Source organism: Schistocerca gregaria, chromosome 10 (assembly GCF_023897955.1).
Source record: "Schistocerca gregaria isolate iqSchGreg1 chromosome 10, iqSchGreg1.2, whole genome shotgun sequence".
Taxonomy (NCBI): domain Eukaryota; kingdom Metazoa; phylum Arthropoda; class Insecta; order Orthoptera; family Acrididae; genus Schistocerca; species Schistocerca gregaria.
Genome location: NC_064929.1, coordinates 141,662,861 through 141,678,028, shown reverse-complemented (window position 1 = coordinate 141,678,028; position 15,168 = coordinate 141,662,861). Strand labels below are relative to the sequence as shown.

Sequence of the window (15,168 nt, the reverse complement as noted above, 5' to 3'; positions counted from 1 at the left end):
TTTGTCCTCTAGCCATCCCTGCTTAGCCATTTTGCACTTCCTGTTGATCTCATTTTTGAGACATTTGTGTTCCTTTTTGCCTGCTTCACTTGCTGCATTTTTATATTTTCCCCTGTCATCAATTAAATTCAATATTTCTTCTGTTACCCAAGGATTTCTACTAGCCCTCGTCTTTTTATCAACTTGATCCTCTGCTGCCTTCACTACTTCATCCCTCAGAGCTACCCATTCTTCTTCTACTGTATTTCTTTCCCCCGTTTGTGACAATTGTTCCCTTATGCTCTCCCTGAAACTCTGTACAGCCTCTGATTTAATCAGTTTGTCCAGATCCCATCTCCTTAAATTCCCACCTTTTTGCAGCTTCTTCAGTTTTAATCTACAGCTCATAACCAATAGATTGTGGTCAGAGTCCACATCTGCCCCTGGAAATGTCTTACAATTTAATACCTGGTTCCTAAATCTCTTGACTTACCATTATATAATCTATCTGATACCTTGTAGTATTTCCAGGATTCTTCCATGTGTACAACCCTCTTTTATGATTCTTGAACCAAGTGTAAGCTATGATTAAGGAAAAACTACGGCTGTAGTTTCTCCTTGCTTTCAGCCGTTCGCAGCACCAGCACAGCAAGGCCATTTTGGTTAATGTAACAAGGCCAGACCAGTCAATCATCCAGACTGTTGCCCCTGTAACTACTGAAAAGGCTGCTGCCCCTCTTCAGGAACCACACGTTTGTCTTGCCTCTCAACAGCTACCCCTCCATTGTGGTTGCACCCACGGTACGGCCATCTGTATCGCTGAGGCACGCAAGCCTCCCCACCAACCCTATTATAATTGTTTATTTTATTGTATTTGTTTTTTTTTTTTTTAGTTTACCGTTTCACATACGTGTATTTTGTTAATTGAAAATAATAGCTATCTCATTATTATGATAGAAATAATGACAATAATGATAATCTAGAAGGAAATGTGTAAAATATTTTTGTACACCATGCACATAAAATGAATGAAATTTCTTCACATAATATACATGATGGAGAAGACAATATACAACAAAATTTTGAGGGATTTCAAATTGTCATGGATGATCCTCTAAATGTCATGATTTGCATCAGACATATTTTGGTACATTCATAAACATTGGTGAAGAGAATTGATTATTTAGTAATGACTGCAGCTTGATTATATTGTGGAGAAATTTGTGAAGAAGACTCTGGACTTGTCGATGGCTCAAACAGTGTTATCGGTGGTAGCAGGATGCTGCATAATACTGCGCAGCTATTTTAGATATATACCTGTTATAGTGCGCCGGGCACGCTAGAGGATGAGTGAGCGGTGCTGACAGGCTGAAGCTTGGGGCAAACAAGGTTAACAGTCACTTAACAGCTTTACTGATCTCGGTACAAGGCACAGTGATGCAGGCACCCCCCCCCCCCCCCCCCCCTCACTGAACCTGATTTATGACAATGAAAAGGTGGTGGCTTCTGCTTGGGGCTGTTAAGCTGTCACTTCACACTCCTGACGTAGCCCTGTAGGCCACGGGGACTGGCGACAGCATCGCATTGAGTCGTGCTGTGATGGTGCCCCACTCGGTACACTGCCGCTCGACTTCACACGCAACATCGGTGGCGGCATATGCACTACTTCCCTAAGTGTCGCTTAGGCTCAACGGGCACTTGTCCCGCTAGCTCCAGTGTGACGAAATGCAAAGGTGGCCCTGCACAGCAGATGATTCACTGCCCTGGGGTAGCAGTTGTCTGGCGGGTAGCGGGTGGCTCTGTGGTAGCAAATCCTTCTGGGAACTCAGCGTCGGAGTCAGCAGGCGCAGACGGCGGATCAGCAGGACTGAGACACAAAGTCCCGTGAAGGATTTAATGCAGATGACGGGCGCAGCCCGGTCACGAACCCACAGCTGCAAAAGGCAAAGTCCAGTCGTCTTGCAGTCTGGCATCTCTCTGGCAGTGTGCTGGTACTGCTGGCTTCCAGTGATGACAAGTGACCCCTGCCTTAAAATCCAGACTTATTTATATGCCTCCAGTGCCCATCATTTTGCTAAAATCTGGTGCCTACTCACAGTGACAAAACAAGAGACCTGCCATAATGTGGTGATATCTTCCCTTCCCCCACCTGCTACACGGTTACAGCTGTGCACCATCATTCCTGGCTGAGCTGCACTATCCTTGCTGCACAATCCACTGGTGTATCTGTTATTGTAACCCACATGTTGGCACACTTCTGGCTACTGGCCTGCAGCTGTTAATGCAATGCTCTATAGGCTTCCATGCTTCTTTTCCTTACTTTTATTAAAAACTAATAATCTTCTGACCAGGTTGCAGCACCAAGTTGTCCTTGCTTACAGAGAAGACCCCTTCTCTCAGGTTTTACCTGATCCAGAACTCGACCATAATTACTTCTGCCATTAATCTGTAAAACTAGTACCTGACACTAAATTGGCTACTCTTAACTACTATTCAAACTGCTTACTTTGTTCATCCCTGTCTCCATAAATTTATATTTCAACCCTTGCTCATGATATCCAGCCTATGGGAACTTGGATTAGCACTGAATCAGCCTTCCACACAGTTCATCACTTCAAACGCACAAGAGCTAGGCAGAGAAAAATCGGAGTCACCTCGGTGCTAGGGACTGCGACGCTGCAAGTCACGTTTACTTGACCGACGCTGCAAGTCACGTTTACTTGACGTCTAACATCCTGGTACTGTCCACGTCTTGTTCTGCAGTGATCCACCCCTCCTAGGCTGCTATCATTTGGATTAGTTTGTGGTAAGGACTAGGTTTCCAGATGATATCAAAAAAGGTAAACAATATCTCTAAAGGTTCAACTGGCCAATACAGCTACAGCTGTGTCGTATTTAGTACAGTAGCTCCCATGACTACAGCTGGCAAATGAAACATGAGCCCCAAAGTATCACATATAGTCCCATTTATCAATATTCCACTGCCTCATACTTCCAAACGCCTTGCACCATCAGTTACCCTTGGCTTATAGTGACTAGCAACTATCACTAAGTTGTCATATACTAGTATAACCAGCACAAACCTGCCTTCCAAAAATATGGTTCTGGTTCAATCACATCTTTTTGGCTAAGGCATCCCTCTGTTTTACCACTGAAAAGTTGCACGATACATGTACTGCTACTTGCCACAATTTCGTAAATTGGTCATATGGCGATTATCCCTCCTGGTCATTGCTGGAGCTCAGCCTCATTCATTAGCGCATTCTGAGTCCCATCTTCCACTAATACCACCACCCTTTCCTCTCTTACTTGAACAAATTTTTCAAGTTCCGCTAACCTCACTGGATAAGATGCACCGTGTAATACCTGTACACCACATGCTCACCCACTACCAGTACGTTCTCCAACAGATACAATCATGTGCTGCTGTCTGTCGCTACATCCACACATTTGCACCACAGTAGTTAAAAGACAAGTTCTGGCTACTCAGCCCCACTGCTAGCTGTAACTCTGGTGGAAATCCTCCTTGTACTTCCCTCAATCCTCTCGAATACTGCTCAGGTAACAGCAAGAAAGGGCTCAACTGCCCATGTAGTGCTTGATAGATGGCCTCCTGCAGATTTGTTAACTCCATCTTGGCGTCCAAGATGCTATCTGTCAGGGATTACACTGGACTCATTAACATTAGTCTTGCATCCAGTGCCTGCATTCAAGCTCTCATTATTTCCAAATCGTGTTTCAGAGTTTTAGCCAAGGTCTTGGTATAACCCACAACTCCTTAATCAGTTTCTGGAACATGTCTGCATTATTTATCACTCTAACTCTCGGCGTTCATGATTTGCATAGAATGCTACTCCCCAGTTACTTTATTTGCTTTTGCTAATGTCCTCGTGGTCTCTTCCATTTCAGTTAACCTGTTTATGTTATTTGAGTTGGCCATTCTGAATATAACTAATCATCTGCCCAATTATTCTAAACACCCGTTCTGTTCTACAGTTAGCTTGCAGGTGAAGTGCACTGGTTCTCAATGTTTTCACCTTTAGCAACCAAGACAACTTTTTCATCAGGTCTGAAATGAAGTTCATCACCTGGTCTGTAATTACTATATGTGACACCCCGGACTTCAATATCCACCTGTTCACCAACACCTGTGCAACCGTGACCACCTGTTGGTTTGGCATTGCCATCATCTAAATGTAACGAGAAAAGACCTATTACTCTCAGCACAAAACAATTACATGTTGGTGTTCACCTGAATGGGCCTAACATGTCCACCCCAATGAAACTAAATTGTTCCATTGCTTCTGATAGCCACTATAAAAGTACCTGCTTCCAATTCAGATCTCCTTGCTGTACACAATCTACACGATGCCTTATATATCGACTGACATCATCTTTCCTTCCCTTTCAACAATTCTTTTTTGCTACTCTACAATTTGTTGCCCAACATCCCCCATGATAGACTGTAATCACGCATCTAATGTAACACTTCTAGTTTCTCCTTCGCCAGCACCACATTTCCAGGTTTCTTCTTTGGTTTGTGCATTATTTTGTGCTCAAATTTACTGAATTTCAATTGCTTTGTGAATCTGCTGGATGGGTCATTCAAACCAAGTAAAGACTTCAAAGCAGCATGGTTCATCGCTACCCTGAACTTCCTCGTGTACGAGTAACACCAGAACTACACTACTCCATCTATCAAGCTGAACATTTCCCTTTCAGTTGTAGAATAATTCTTCTCCACTTGCTTTCAACTATCTTGTGCACAGGATCTTCTTGTCCACTCATCTCCTGGCTCAAAACACACCCCACTGTGTGATTTGATGCACCACATGAAAATAACAACTCCTGAAAGTCGAAACACCAATATTGGACTCAACCTTAATACTTTCTTCAACTTGACAAATGCTTCCTGGCATTCTTTCAGCCACATGAATTTAATCCCTAAGCAGCCTGGCAATGTTTGCAAACCTCTTCACAAATTTTTCTATAAAAATTTGTGAGACCAATGAAAGATGGTAATTTCTTGGGTGATTTTAGTATCAGACAGCCTTGCGCTCCTTGTATTAACTTTGGATCGGTTCTCACACTAATGATATGGTCCAGGTAGTTAGTCTCTTCTAATGCAAACTGACCTTTTCCTTGCTGACTAACAAATGGGCTTCTCAAAATCTTTTGAACACTTTTCTCAGACATTGTCTATGCTCTTGCATATCCCTTGAAAAGACAAATATATCATCAACATATATGAGTCACTGACATGGTTTTGATCCCTTGAGCGCTCCATCCGGCAGCCGTTGGAATGTTGCCCGTACATTCTTCAAGACAAAGGTCATACTTATATGTTAATTATGTCCCAAAGGCATTAAAATGCTATATTTGGTCTATATTTCAGAGCAACTTCTAGATGACTGTATCCACTCATTAAGTCCACTATCAAGAAATGCAGGCTTTTCCCTAGGTTATCTAACGTCTCTGCGATGTTTGGAATTTGATACACATCTGTTTTATATCCTGTCCAGAGTAACTTTGAGATCCACATTTCAGCATGTGCACATGGAGACGTGGAACAGAGTTGGTACATACTCCACAGAACACACACGTAATCTTATATTTCATTTAGCTCGCTCAAATAGGCACACTATTAACGTATAAATATAGAAACTGCATAAATGTGTTCTAGAAGATTTACACTACATTTTGATTTGTGTTTTATGTGCAGTAACAAATTATTTAGACAATATAGGGATAGTTTACAAAAATACGTTTTGTCATGACATTATCGAATTTTCGACATGTGGGAAACTATTTTTGTAATTGCAGTTAGGAGAATACATACATTATGCAGATGAAATCTTAAGTACACATTACATTTTCATGTTTTCAAAGCCAGAACTCTTTCAGAGATCTCTTAACACGAGATAATTTGAGTTAATATATGATGCACAATGGCCTGCTCACACATCAACTGCTAATTGGATGTTTTGACACAAGAAACAGAGGACTATAGACTTGTAATGAAACTTTTAGTAAGTTTTCTGTTCTGCCTACTTAATTATAACACAACAAAAATAAACACTCTTGTTGCCATGAGTTGTAACGTCACTGTCACTGTTGTCATTTAATGAAATTATTATCTTCTCCACTGAATTTTCCAAAAGAACTTCTTTCTGCCATGCTCTTCCCATGATGCTCTTGTACATTTGACAGTTTTCTTCCAATCTTCAGAGGTGATGTTCTCAACAGCTTCTCTTGCAAGTCCTCTGATTGCAAAAAGGGTAAATTTATTACTATCCATGACAACGTAACATTTAATTAGGGCCCATATTAACTCTATTGGTCTGAAATGGCAGTGGTCAGGTGACAGCTTAACAATTGTATGCCCATGTTTTTTTGCCAGTTCACCAATTTCGTACAGGGGGAACTGTGGTTTACATTGAGATATTTTTTCCATATGCTTCACCTTTTTAAGATCAACCATTACATTTATATTATGATGCTGAAGCCAATCAACCGTTTCCTCCTTTCAGTTTGACATGGTAAATGCCTTATCACAACAGCTGAACTGTAAGGAGAATTGTCTAGAATAACTGTTGACTGTTTTCCCAGATTTGGTATTATTGACTCTTCAAACCACTTTGTAAAGGTAATGTGGTTCATTTCTTAACAATAATCTCCTGTTTTCTTTGATTTAAAAAGCAGGAGACTTTGGGAGAAAATGTTGTAAGGTGCCTGCATAAAGAAGAAGTCCAGCCCTGTCTGACAATGTGAGCAGAAATGACTCACATTTTGTTGGTATTTATGCTACAGATGTCCTTTAAAAATCAGCTCCACAATGCTGCTATATCCTTCCTTTCTGTCAAAAGTTTACAGCCACAGAATGTGCATAGTGAAGTTGTAGGCTGTGTAAGACTGTGGATAAGGATGTTCGACTAACGTGAGAAAGTTCTGATTCTTTAAATGTAACCAGTAACTTCCAGTGTGTCAGATGTTCCTTCCTTTGATAATAATATGAACACGATGAGAAATTGCATCACCTCATATCAATCAAAATTGGTAATTTGCTTATCTGTATGGGATTCTTTCCCTGGGATGTTAAGTTTTGACAGTTCTTCAGCTTCGGTTCTTCAGATTCTTTGTCTTTGTCAAACATCTCCTTCCCAATCTTCACAACAGTGTTTTTGTTTATATTCAAAGCTTTGGCATCTCTGTAGATTATTTTCTTAACAGATATCATCGGGCCACCATTAAGTATTTCACTCTCAAAGTAGGCACATAACGTGCAAATTATTTCTCTCGATTGCCCTCTTACAGTAATAATGCTGCCAAAGAGAACAACATCGAACTTTTCCACTTACTTCAACGAACTCCCCTGCTGACTGTTGGGTACCAAACAACACATAACATAACAGTGAATAATGGTAACAACTAATACCAGTAACAACAAATAAAAGAGTAATGCCCACAACCATAAAAACGAATACACAGAAAGTCACAAGGCACAGTGATCACACAGGAACAAGCTGATTGCAACTGAAGCCCACCAGATGCAGGAAGTGTTACGGTGTGGGGTAAAGGTCTGGCAGCTTTGAGGGTTTGCTGAGACTGCAGATGGTGGGTTTTGGTGGAAAGTGGCCCAAGCCTACTGCTTGTGCTTCCTCTCCTACCACTTCTGTCCTCGCTGCCAATCCTAAAGCAATTTTGGACAGATAATAGTCTTATTATTCAGGTGGCAGTAATCACAACTAAACTTTGGCACCGTCACAGTTATTGTCCCCCAAAGAGTAGTATTCTCTTCCATAATTCCAATAGCCAACTCTTGGTTTATAAATTCCTCCAAAATTGGTTGTATTGATTGTCGGATTCTGTAAGGCCTCCGGTACACTGATGTTTCATTTCCTCTCGCAGTCATGCATGGTGTTACTGACATAACAGGCAATGGCCCCCCAGGAAAAGAAAAAATCTCGTAATTCTAGCAACTGGTTCTCCATCTGCATCCTATCTGTTCCCCTTAAATGTTTCAATTTCTCATTAAATGCAGTCCTAGCGGCATCCTGTGCCTGATCACAGCTGACACACCTCGTCCAGAATCTCAAATGTAGCTAATAATGTTTGTTCCCTTTAATACTTTAACTTCTTCAGCACCAAAGTTGACCGCACTGTGACAGGTACTACTTTGTCTCCGTCCCTCTCTTGTACATTTACAGTACTACATTTCACAAAGCAAATTGCCACATCCGATATTTCATTACCCTCTAGAGGCTCAAATACACACAACATACCAAATGGTAACTCAAGACTCCACATTCACCCACAGTGACTTTCCAGAGCCTCCTGACATGTAATCATGTGAATTGAGTCTTAATGTCATTACTCGCAGTTTAACTGGACTGTTTCGTACATTACACATTCCTCACAGCAGATTAACACTGAGAACAGTTTCCTGTACTCAGAATATCTTCCCGTCAGTTAAGACATGATGTTGATACAGAAAGCCCAATCCTAGAATCAAGTTGTAGCCCTCACTTACGCGTGACTCCACAACTATACATTGTTTAAAACTTGTAGCCTCGAACAAAAAACTCATCATTACTGACCCTCATGTTCATATATCACTACCCCTACCCCACGCAAATTATAACGTGATGGGTTCCAATGACACCTTCCTACTAGCTCACTTCAGGCCATTAACACATGCGCCCCTGGATCCAACAAAACTTCACATTTCTTACCATCTCCATTATGGCACATTTCACCTCTGCAGTCATTCTCACTACATTTACTTTTACTGGGAACTTCTGACGGCAGCAGTAGAGTTCTCTGCTAAGTTTAACGGATCCTCCCTTCCTCCTGGACCACCTCTATTACCACCGCTACATGCTTGTCGGTCACCTGCTCCTCTCCTACTACCATTCCATTAAATCACTGGCCACCTCTATTAACTCTATCACTTCTTCATGGCTAGTAGCACTAACCATGCTTATGACCTGTTTGCCCACAATTAAAAGACTTCACATTTGATGCAAGTACGTGTCTTCGATCCCTAACCCCCGTCCACAAATCAGTTTACTCATATTCAGCCTCTAACTACCCCAATATGGAGATCTTTAGGTGACCCTGTGTGCACACTCCTAGACATCTCTGGTGCCAAACCTCTCAGAAAAGCATCGCGTGCTCACTGCTCTCTGCCTCCTGCAGCATCATTTATTTCACCTTTCCATTCTCCAATTACTTGCAGGTGTGAAAACTCAACTTCCTGGTCCTATCCATGAAGTCCTCCAATGATTCACTACATCTTCTGGACCCAGCCCCAACTACTCCCAAAACAACTGCTTCCTGTACCATTGTTAAAACCCATGGAGTATGAGACCTCAGCAATTCTATTTCGTGATCCCCTTAAAGTTGCACTATATACAACCACATTATCTGCTCTCAACAGAGCTACTCAATTCATTAATGACTGCAAAGCCACCTCACTGGTGACACAGGAGGTCATAGTTTTTGCCTCTACCTTTTTTCACAACTCAGAAAAACAAAGAAACTAATATAGATAGAACATGTAGTTGCAGAGTACTCTACTGACGTACTACTTCTGCCTAATCGAGACCCACATGGACTCCCTACACTGTCTAGGTGTGTGCCCCAAGCAATTACATGTTAAGCAATTCACTGCTACTGATTTGGCACAACCAAATTACACTGAGTATAATGCCCAGCCATCAAACATGCATCTCTAGAGTTCCACTTAAACTGCCACAAACTGGCTGGCTTCTGTGGCCTCATAAAGCTGACACTTGTATAATTGCATCCCTCATATTCTGACCCTATGGCCATCACCGCAAGTGAGCAAAACAGTCTCACCCACCTTAACGACAAGACTACGAGTCGTGACTCAGACAACGTGCTGCAGAGACAGCGACCCTCGACTGGCGACTGTGGCGATGTCCGCCATTCTGACAGCACTCTGTACCATGCAGGGCACACTGTGGGACGAGTGAGTGGTGGTGACAGGCAGTGGGGCAAGGGCAAACACTGTTAACAATTACAGACAGCTTCATCAGGCTCGGTACACCACATAGTGGGGCAGGCACACCGCTCCTCTCTGACTCAAACTCAAGATGACGAATAGGTGCCATCTTCTGCTACCAGGCTGTTGTCTCACACAGCCACTGTTGGCAGCCCCGTGGGACATGGGCATCGACATCGGTGGCATATCGAGTTGTGCCGCGACGGCACCCACTCAGCAGATGGACCCTCAACTCCGTAAGCGACCGCGGTGGTGGTGTGTGTGCTACTTCCCTCAGAGTAACATAGGCTTAGCGGTCCATCACGTCACTGTGACAGAATGCGAAGCTGCCGTGATAGTGTAAGAAGTGCTGCCCACTGACAGCAGTCAGTTGGCAGCTGGCGTCGTGGCGCCGAGTACCATTAGGAACTCGGTGTCGAAGTCGGCAGACACAGACGGCAGATCGGCTGGGCTGAGACACCGAGTCCTGTGAAGGACTCAGTGTGGATAATAGACACAGCCTGGTCTCGAACCTGTGGCAGCAGCTGGTGGAGCCCAGTCATCCCAAAGCCCAGTATCTCTCTGGCGTCGTGGTGGTACTGCATGCCTCCACTACCCATTTGTTTTGTTAAAACCCGGCACCTCATCACATTGCCAGAACAAGACTCGTTCTGGTGTGTGACATTGCCCCACTCGCTACACAGTTATGGCTGTGCAGTGTCATTTACCACTGCTATCGTTGCTGCACAATCCACTGGTGTGTCTGTTATCGTAATCCACATATCACCACACTTGCAGCTACTGGCCCACAATTATCAATGCAACATTCTATGGCACATAAGTGCTTCTTTTTGTTACTTTTGTGAATGGCTAATAATTTTCTGACCAAAGACTGGGTCGCAGCATACGTAATAGAAGTTATACATTAACTCAGTTTAATCTCCATCTCATTTTCAGTTTTAAATTGAATACGGTTAAAGTATAGTGTCTAAAGTCAGTTTGCACATGCATAAGATCCACATTCTCGGTGTTATACTGACTATGGTTACTCCAAAAAATGTACTTCATCACATAGATTTAAAGACCAGGAGTTGTTTCATAATTTCTTTTGAGTGGAACAGTAAATATTTTTCAAAGCTGCTACTTCTCAGTCAAGAAGCTCCTCAGTTTGCCTCACAAGGGCTGAGTGCTCCCCCGCTTGCCAACGGCACTCGGCAGACCAGATGGTTACCTGTCCAAGTGCTAGCCCAGCCCGACAGTGCTTAACTTAGGTGATCTGACAGGCACCGGTGTTACTACTGCAGCAAGACCGTTGGCAAGATATTAACACAAGGCAGTCCATAAAACCTTAGATAGGCATAAACATTTTACACAAAATTTCACAATATCAAAAAACTTCCAGTATGTAACTTGTGTCCATTATTTGACATAAGAGTGTCAATCATGTTAAGACTTCTGGCCTGTGCCACAAGAATTGCAGTAAGTATGTAACTTACAACATAAACCTGCCACTTTTCGTTTTGTAGCTCACAGTGCTATCAATTACACTAATGTTTTGACATGGCAGCTTCAGTTATGTGTATGGTATAAACTGTCGAAAGATTAAATCTTTTGTATCACTATTTGATATTTAACTGTAGCAAATAGTACCAAAACGACAGTGCTTCCGATAGGTCTTTGTGCCGTAGCATTGAAATGGTATACCTTCATAGCACATAAGCTGTAACACTAAAAATGTCAAATATAGTATGCCTTTATTTGCTGATGCTTAATTTCCAGTCAGTTTATAAGAACAAATCACAGCTAAAACGACGTGTTTTTGGGGATGGGGTGGGGGATGTGTGAGGGTGAGAAAGAAACACACACAAAAAAACACACACACGTTCACCAAACAAGAAGTTTAACTTCATATAATATGGCTGCTCCTAAATTCTACTTGTGACGTAAAAAAAGGTGTTGCATCCCACTGGCCACGTTACTCTCCATCAGGTAAAAATCTGACAAGCCAAATTCTTCATTTGCATAATTAAAAACATATCTTACTGTAACCACTAATTATTGCTGTATTTGTGAGATACAAATGAAACTGTGTTTGTGTTCTTTTTTATCTATGTACTGTAAGTTTTATTTTATAAATTTAGTGTAAGTTGCCTGCTGTAATATATGCAATGTAGAATCTTGTAGAACACCTGGTCGGATGTAAGAGAGGCTCTGATGGCCCTAATCTTACCAGATTAAATAAATAAATGTAGAGGAGAATTTTATCATTGTTGGAATAAGAATAAGCAGTCCAGCTTTCTTTGCTATAACAATCTGCAAAATGTACCAAGTTCACTCTTTTGAAGGCAAAAAAAGTTGGATAATTTAAACAGTTATTTATATAGCCTCTGACAGTCTCTCATGCAGCACAGTACACTAAACACATGGCAGAAAATTATTCAAAAGGCCACGGCATCAGTTAGAGAACCAAAATGTCAAACATGTCATGAATCTTGCATTGTATTAGATCAGAGAAAATAAATAAATGAATTAACATGTTAGAGAACCTATCAGCTCGGTCATATGACAGAATAATAGATGACATTTTACTGGACTCAACCACAGGAAGATAATTTAAAAAAACAAAAAACATGCTTGACAATTGACAAACATCACAACAAGGACATTATCTGCTTAGTAACACTAATATATTTTCATTCATTAGTTGTAGATTCTTGCATATTATTCAAAGGTGATGGTACACCATTATTTTTAACATATCTTAAGCAACACAAAGCCCTTGAAAATGAAGGCTTTAACACACTATATAATGATATACTGAGCAATTTTGAACCTATATCAGTCAACTTCAATTTTATTCAAATAACTAGCAACATCTTTAATATACCAGTACATCTAATTTGGTAACTTCCACGCGAAATTACTTCCATTCAGAGGTTTATGGTACACTTTAAGATCTTTAGAAAAACTATGCTTACCTTCCTTTTTTGTTCACAGACAACCATCACATCAGGTCCTGACTGAGCTTCTGTTTCAATCTGCACGAAAGACAAAGAGTGAGAAAATTGCAGTTATTAGTGTATATGGTACTAATGAGAAGAAGAGGAAATGAGAACAGTGAGAAAAGAAACTTAACATTAAAATTGATGATCACAAAGTAAACAAAGTTAAGGAAGACTCAAACAAATTTTGGGCTTGCAGCCAGTCATCTATTGACTGTTTACACGATATTTCAACTGGGTACCTGCCCTCAGGTGAGCCACTAGAGGCCGGTGAAGACTTGTTCCATTTGTCATGTATAACACGCTGAGAGTATTCTGTGCATGCTTAAAAATTCAAGTTGACAGATGGAGCACACTTCCCAGTGGCAGCATCCTCACTGAAGGAAACCGAACTTTAGCTGTCCTCTGTATTGCTGCTTGCTGTGGCCATTGGCGCACTCTTTTGTCTTCAATTAGAAAAAATTGTACAGATGATAGGATTCCACTCACTGTCCCAACTGGTAGCCGCTATCACAGTTGAGTAGCTGCTATCACAGTTGAACAGATTATCCACCAGGTGCTACTTCCACAGATTCTTTAATAATGGAGTCCAGAAAGATGTTGCTGTGGTCAGTATCACAATTCTATCATACTCCATTGAATGTCCACTGATTCAAGTTTTCGGCAATAGCAGGTTTGCTTGGTTGCAAAAGGAGAGTGCAACATTGAAGTGTAGTGTTCTTTCACACTGTGTGTGGTCTGTCCTATGTAAGCCATACCACATTGACAAGGTATTTTGTAATCCTGCAAAAACAAGTCATGCTTAACCAATCCCAAAAGGTTTGGAATCTTAAATGGTGGATGGAAAATGTGAGGGGTTTACCAGTACAAGCACTTATCTGACAACCCAGGATATCTCCCAAAAACCCTGGTGAGACTTGGTTATTGGAAATATTTATTTATTTCTGGGATAATTTTGTCCACTGTCCAAACAGCAGAGCTCAAAGATGGTTTAACTTCTTTAAAGAGGGGAGACAGTCAATTTCAAAGGAAAGTGGACCTGGTGCTCCAATTACTGCTTTTACAGACAATAACAACATCGCTGTTGCCATGGTACAGAGGATCAATGAATAGCCTTATGAACACTTTATGAAATACTGAATATTTCACTGGGTGCCAACCATAGGCTGGTGTCAGAGAATTTACACTTCAGACATGTTTGTGTGTGGTGGGCTCCAAGATGCTAACTCCCAAACAAAATGGCTGATTCTGAGAGCAATCAGCAAAGCTCATAGTGGAAATCTCCTTCTTCATCTATCCTCAAAACACTAAAAGTGGTTGCTTCTGCTGGGGAAGTTATGGTCCTTTCATTTTTTGATATTCATGGAATGGTTTGTCAGCATGTTCTACCTGTGCACACATCAATAACTAATATTACAGGGATGTCCTGAAAACTTTGTAAGGTCCATGTCAGGCACAAAAGGCCACATAGTTCTGAAACAGACTGGATGCTGCATGATTACAATGCACCTGTCGCATATTGCAAATGTTTTTACTGAATTTCTTGCATAGCTGTGAAGCAGATCCCTCATCCTCACTATAGTCTGGATTTGGCCTCTTGTGACGTTTTTATATTCCCTAACCTGAAGAGCCATTTTCCATCATCAGAAACAGAGGCAAAGGCAAGCAGAGGTGATTCTGAAACACCTACCAAAAAATTGTCTCCAGCATGTATTTGCTAAATGGCAGGAACACTGGGACAAGTGCTTCATATCCGAATGAACTATTTTGAGAAGGACCATCAAAATTATGAGGATGAGTAATAGGTATGTTGTCAAAAAAAAATTATGGTCATTCTTAACTGAACAGTAGAAAAAACATAAATAATGAGAGAGACAGCAAACGCTCATGACTGGGGGACAAATGCTAGTGTCCAACTTAAGAAGTATATGCCTGTCAAAAAATAAACAGGCTGTATATGTGGATAAGGAAAAGAAATTCCCGGTTAAAAATACACTTTCTCCCAGGTGGAAACATAGTTTTTCCCTGTTAATTTACAGTATATTTTCTCTTGGTATAACTTATCGATCCTTTGAATGGTCATGGTTTTATACATGGACGTAGAATTTCCCGGCACTTTAGAAAACGAAACACCTTTTGGAAAGATGTTTGATGTGCAGTAACATGTACGTTGCATATTTT

At 41.3% G+C, this 15,168-nt stretch overlaps 1 protein-coding gene across 3 annotated transcripts in view; it reads right to left on the bottom strand.

The window, feature by feature from the left end:
* The window catches only part of LOC126293673 (uncharacterized), a 211,207-nt gene that overhangs the window by 131,804 nt on the left and 64,235 nt on the right, over positions 1–15,168 (bottom strand). For all 3 annotated transcript variants that reach the window (XM_049986965.1, XM_049986967.1, XM_049986966.1), the window contains exon 4: positions 12,964–13,023. In XM_049986965.1, the coding sequence (XP_049842922.1) occupies positions 12,964–13,023 (60 nt within the window). The remainder of the gene's footprint in view (positions 1–12,963; positions 13,024–15,168) is intronic.